At 41.8% G+C, this 6,567-nt stretch overlaps 1 protein-coding gene across 1 annotated transcript; it reads left to right on the top strand.

Moving 5' to 3' along the window:
- The first annotated feature begins 1,836 nt into the window (after positions 1 to 1,836).
- LOC109518110 (pro-opiomelanocortin B-like) lies at positions 1,837 to 6,442 on the top strand. The gene is made up of 3 exons (XM_019873759.1): positions 1,837 to 2,213; positions 4,659 to 4,795; positions 5,521 to 6,442. Exons 2-3 carry the CDS (start codon positions 4,688 to 4,690, stop codon positions 6,154 to 6,156), a joined length of 744 nt encoding a protein of 247 aa, XP_019729318.1. The 5' UTR covers positions 1,837 to 2,213; positions 4,659 to 4,687; the 3' UTR covers positions 6,157 to 6,442.
- The last annotated feature ends 125 nt before the right edge of the window (positions 6,443 to 6,567 follow it).

Here is a 6,567-nt window from a genome sequence, read left to right as displayed (position 1 = left end):
ACCTACACTACCGCAGGGGTAACATTGACATTCAAATAAAAAAAAAAACAACAACAACAACAATGTACTTGTAGGCCATAAAAATATAAAGTACAGCTTTAACTATGCATTAACACATTTTTTTTGTTGTGCAAATTGGTTGACTGTATGAGTTTTGGAACCTTGAAATGTTGTATGTCGGTACTGTCGCAAACCGAGGAGCCCCCTGTATCAATGTAGCTTATGCAGCAGTCTGACTGGTGTGCCAAATAATTTTGACAGTGGACCGAGTATTGATGACGTGATTAAAGTCATCGTTCTGGAAGAGGAACATTACGAGGATTAAGGCCGAACAAACATCCATTTTCTACAGCGCTTGTCTTCATTTGATACACGGGTGAGCTGGAGCCGATCCCAGCTGACTTTGGGCGAGATGGGGTACACCGAACCAATCGCAGATGAGTCATAATATTGGAACTAAAACAGGTGCAACGTTACGAGCATAATGTCGACTGGTCACATTGTGTCTTTTTGTCACAACATTGCGGAATGCGCCGCAATCGATCACTAACCTACACTTACACAGGGGTAACATTGACATTCAAATAAAAAAAAAACAACAACAACAATATACTTGTAGGCCATAAAAATATAAAGTACAGCTTTAACTATGCATGAACACATTTTTTGTTGTGCAAATTGGTTGACTGTATGAGTTTTGGTACCTTAAAATGTTGTATGTCTGTACTGTTGCAAACCGAGGAGCCCCCTGTATCAATGTAGCTTATGCAGCAGTCTGACTGGTGTGCCAAATAATTTTGACAGTGGACTGAGTATCGGGCCCGGTTGTCCGGATGGTTGTTCGTCTGTGTGTGCCCTGCGATTGGCTGGCAACTAGTTCAGGGTGTCCCCTGCCTACTGCCCGAAGATGGCTGGGATAGGCCCCAGCACCCCCCGTGACCCTTGTGAGGAGAAGCGGATAGGAAAATGGATGGAAGGATGGATGGACCTAGTATAGAGCCTTGTGGAACACCATTAGCATGCCATTGATGACTACAGATGCCAAGTATGCATTATAACTGGGAGGGTTGGCCCTGAATTCCTTCACATTAATGTAGGGTATACTGTAAAAATGCGTGGACTGACTACTGAGCCTTGTGGAACGCCACTGTTTTTTGACAGTAACTACAATTTTGACGTATATGCGCAGCAGTATTGCCCAACATTTACTGAGCAAAGACACATTTAAAATGACAAAAATCTCATGGTACACCAAAGAAAAATGGCACAGTAAGTATTTATTGGTGGATATATAAAGTCAAGCTTTATCTTCTTCGTGGTAGGCCCCAGCACCCCCCGTGACCCTTGTGAGGAGAAGCGGATAGGAAAATGGATGGAAGGATGGATGGACCTAGTATAGAGCCTTGTGGAACACCATTAGCATGCCATTGATGACTACAGATGCCAAGTATGCATTATAACTGGGAGGGTTGGCCCTGAATTCCTTCACATTAATGTAGGGTATACTGTAAAAATGCGTGGACTGACTACTGAGCCTTGTGGAACGCCACTGTTTTTTGACAGTAACTACAATTTTGACGTATATGCGCAGCAGTATTGCCCAACATTTACTGAGCAAAGACACATTTAAAATGACAAAAATCTCATGGTACACCAAAGAAAAATGGCACAGTAAGTATTTATTGGTGGATATATAAAGTCAAGCTTTATCTTCTTCGTGGGGCAATTTTACTTTCATAACATTTATTTTTTATTTTTTATTTTTTACCTATAACATAACCATTCAGTCGTCGGAAAATTACATTTCTTTTGTGTGAAGGACAATCATGGCAAGATGCTGCGTGCGGGTCAAGTGTCAAGGTGGTGTCACCACTGATTAAAAAAAAAAAAAAAAGACGACGTAGGCTAAGGCACAGAAACACGCACCCACGCGCCGCGCGCACACACACGCACACACTCACACACACAAAATGATGCATTGTTTCCCCGCCCACGCCGAGTGGGAGATCCCTCACATCTTTCACACACCCCGAGGCCTTGAGGCGCTCTATAAAAAGAGCTGAGAGCAGAGAGCCTCTGAGCTGACAGCAGCCGCGAGGAACAGGATAAGAGTCGTACAACAAACCATAAAGAAAAAGTTGTAGGAGGTTAGAAAAAAAAAACGACAGCAAATAGAGATTGCACACAAGAGGACAACCTCCAGTACGGAAAAGGTAAGAACATTTATGCTTTTTTGGGGGGGTTTTTGGAGCAGGGATGAGTGAGAGGAATCCGATGATTGCTTTACGTGTCTTTCGGCTTCGAAAGTAAAAAAAAAAAAATGTGGTGAGCGAAGAGCAAATAAATGCAACAATTTTCAGACGTGGGGGGTTGGGGAGAGAAAGACCTGAAGCAGTTGCGTAATCTATCCGCAATATCCTAGTAAAACTGAAAAAATATGAGGTCAGTCTTGAAAATTTGACGTCAGGCTTGCGGGATTTTTGTAGCGTCGTGGATGAACAAAATCAATGAATCAAACAGTAATTCTGATCAACATTGCGTTTCGACTCTCATAGGAAGTCATGTACTATGAATAGAAATGTTCTGGGGTCAATCTGTCACCCTCATAATATCTCTCTTCACTTCTTTGAGGGTTACAATTGCAACATTGTTAGCTGTAGGAGTGAACAACGTCGCTTTCAGCTGTTTCTTTTCTTCTAGAGCTTCACAAAATTGAGCCTCTCGTGAAAATGTTCAGTATTTTCTCCTCAACGCAAGTCTTTTACAACCATATACTTGTAACATCTTACACCTTTTTTTGACCCAAAATACAATAACTTTTTTTTTTCCAGATCAACCTTAGAAAGAAAAAAAATTAACTTGCCAATTTTTTTTTTTTTAAACTTTACAATATTAACACTTTCAGGCACTTCGGTTCCTATAGTGGACAGCTTATCATGTTATCAGGTTACAGGTTCAATGAAACTCAACTCAACTGTATTTATAGAGAACTTTCAAACAGCCATAGCTGCATACAAAGTGCTGTACATGGAACAACGAACATATACAACAGTAAACTATCTCGAGTCGCTAAATTCAGTTTAAATTCATCTCTCCTTTTATTATTTATAATTTTATCTGCGGTTTTATTGTTCTTGTTTTGATTGTAAAGTGTCCTTGAGTGTTTTGAAAGGCGCTTATAAATTAAATGTATTATTATTATTCTTATTATTATTATTAAAGAAACAAATCGGTAATAAAGACAGTAGAAAGCACCGAACAGCAAAAGAAAGAGTTATGCGATCCTGTTTAGAAGCCAAATCGGGCACACTCCGAGGAGCACACTAATAATTTAACATTGTGGAGGGGGGGCATAAAAAGGGATGCTGTGACGTGGCCAAAAAAATACCTTGCATGTGGGCACCAATGAGATGGAAGTGGGCTTCTGGACTGGACTATCATTAAAAATATTTTGGGGTTAAAGGAAGACTTAAAATCATCTCCCCAGGAAAGGCAATAGAGATGATAGAAAAGAAAAAAAACATTTCATCTCCTCCATCCCCTGACTCTAACACCAGTGAGAACTTGTAGCCTCTTCTTTGCCTTGCTCACTGTTAATATCAGTGAATGTCTCTGCTTTCATGATTTGCTTTTATACGAACTCAATTTCCCCATTGTGAAATCGAATGAATTGAAATGTCGTTAATCTGTCGGCGCATGTGGATGTTGACCTGCCTTGAAGGGGCGGGGCCTTATGAGTGATGAGGTCAGGATTTGCAATCTGTCAATCTGACCGTTCACCGCGCGGTTAGTTCTTGTGTGAAGTGTCCGAACTAGGCTCCTTGCGAGCACTTTCATGAAACGAACATGAAATCTGAAAAGCTGAACATGAAATCAAATGATTGTTACGATTAGGAATTTTGAGGAAAAAAAAAACAAAAACACTTCTGCTTCATTTGGGTCAGTCAGTATGCTTTATTTCGTTTTTTTTAAATATATATGTGTATTTTATTTATTTTTTGTTATGTATGTATCTACTCGTGGATGTCCATCATATTTATTATGTGTCTTTCTTTTAGCATAAGCCTAACCTATAAGATCAAAATGTTGTAGCACAATAATTCTTATTTTATCGTGATAATGATGGCAAGATGGTACAACGGATTTCTTACCCTGCTCAAGTTTGGCTCCCACAGAATATTTGACATAAGCCTCTTAAATCAGAGTTCAAAGGTTCTTTGAACGAAGCATAACAACTGGAATGGGCATGGAATCAAGAATAGCGTGCATCGTTTGTCAAATTTTAGGACTGGGCTTACCCGCAAACGATTTTTTTTTGCCTTTTTGGGGATAACGGTCACACTGTCGATTCTCATTGCTATGTTTTTACACATAACGGAAACATATTTACGGATACAAATGTAAACAAATTTATGGAATCAAGAATAGCGTGCATCGTTTGTCAAATTTTAGGACTGGGCTTACCCGCAAACGATTTTTTTGCTTTTTTGGGGATAACCGTCACACTGTCGATTCTCATTGGTATGTTTTTACACATATCAACGGAAACATATTTACGGATACAAATGTAAACAATTTCGCCAAACCTGAACAGGAACAAACAAACAAAGCAAAAATGGCTATTTGTAAGCATTCATATTTTGCTTTTCCTTTTGAAGCTGAGCAGCCGCACAGCAGAGATCGAAGGATGGAGTGTCCATGTTGGTTGTCGGTGGTGCTGGTGGCGTTCTTGTCCATCCCGGCGTTCGGGTCCGAGTGCTCCATCTGCCAAAAGATCAACAAAGGCAAGCGAGTGGTGAGTCACAAACACAAAACTGAGATTCATCAAGACCACTTCAATTTATTTTCTCCATTTTGGGAACCTTCCCTGACCGTACGTACGTATGCAAATTGGATCAGGCTCAGTTTAAAAAAAAAAAAAAAAAACAGTTAAAATGCACACGACATTCATTTCTAAAGCCTTTAACGCTAATAATTGAAAACGAGAATTTGCTAATGACTTGAGATATTAAGGAACAAAAAAAAATACTCATAATACGTATTTGCTAATGACTTGAGATATTAAGGAACAAAAAATTACTCATAATACGCACCTGTGATGGATGACAAAGCACTTTGTATTGGTTGCATGGACAACCTCTGTGAGAAAGGCTCCGATCCATTTTTGTTTTTAGACGCTCCTGTGAATAGGCTTTAAAAAAGTGTTGCCTTGCCTCCACCTCTGACACGATAAATTTAATTGCCAAAATTCTGCTTTTGATTTTTGGGGCCACCTCTCTCGAATTCAAATCTCCTCGCTGATCTCGTTTTGAGGCCCAATGTTTTCTTGGCTCTTCTTGTCACTGTCTTTTTGGCAACTAAGGGTAGCAAAACACGCAGAGGCGGCAAGAGACAAAGCATATTGTCGAGTTTATTTTCTCAGATTGCCAAATTCTAACCTCAAGGCCCGGTCATAAAAGACATATGGAATGCAATCCTTCTTAAATCTTGTCTTGGCATTTTTGTGATTCTTCCATTGAGGTCTGCCTGGAACTCTGCAAATCAGCGAGCCAGACGGAGCGTCCGGCTCTCGGTGCGGTGGCCCTTAACACCAGCGAGGAAAACAAACCCCCCAAAGTCAACACGTCCGAGTCGATCGTCAGAGCGAAAGCCGACAAGCGGCGCTCCTACCTGATGGAGCACTTCCGCTGGAGCAAACCCTACAGGAACAAGACACAGGAACGCAGACCGGGGTCTCGCAACGCCAAAAGGGGCTACTCCATCGAGCACTTCCGCTGGGGTAAACCCCACCGGAACGTGACACCCGGACCCAAGCTGGGACACAAAAGCTCCAAGAGAAGCCCCTACGCGATCGAGCACTTCCGATGGAACAAACCCGCCGCCCGTAAACACAAACCGGTCAAGATCTTTGCCTTCCTGACGGACATCGGCGGTTCCCCGCAGGCTATTCTCCACCCTCAGGCTCGCAGTCATCTGAACAGCAAGGAGGACCCTAGTCAGATGCCGGCGAGGCCCCAGGGGAGAAAGACCCGCTTACAAAGGGGGAGTCCGCAGAACGCCGACATGGAGAAGACCAATGTCAATAATCCTCAGGGAGTGCTGGCCGACATCTTCAGGGACATTCTGCTGAAGGACGTAGAGAGGATAGTGGGCTGAGTTTGAGCAGGCTTGGCTTTTGCATGTTTCTATCAATAACTAGCAGTTTTTTTGTTGTTAGCATGTTTCAGGACAGTTTAGCTGAAGTAACATCCGATTGCTTTTGTTATTTCCTTGTTGCAAATGCCTTGAATGTAATTGTGAAAGCCGCGGGCGTCATATTCGAAACCCACAGGCAAGTTTCCTTGTAGTTGCAGAATAAAACCAGTTGGTGGAGCTGATGCGCCATTAACCTGATCTGCCAACCGCCAATAAACACCGCAGAAGAAAAAAGGAGGACAGACAATATTTTAGGTACAGTCGGGCTTTGTTTTGTGCTCACGTTATTTGTGTTTGCAGGTTGTGAGGAGATAAAATGCTTGCGGTCTTTTATGCAGTACAAGTTGAGTGGATTTTTTTTGGGGGGGGGGG

This window comes from Hippocampus comes, unplaced genomic scaffold (assembly GCF_001891065.2).
Source record: "Hippocampus comes isolate QL1 unplaced genomic scaffold, H_comes_QL1_v1.1 scaffold126, whole genome shotgun sequence".
Classification (NCBI taxonomy): Eukaryota; Metazoa; Chordata; class Actinopteri; order Syngnathiformes; family Syngnathidae; genus Hippocampus; species Hippocampus comes.
The sequence above is the reverse complement of the archived record's forward strand: the minus strand, read 5'-3'. Positions and strand labels throughout refer to the sequence as shown.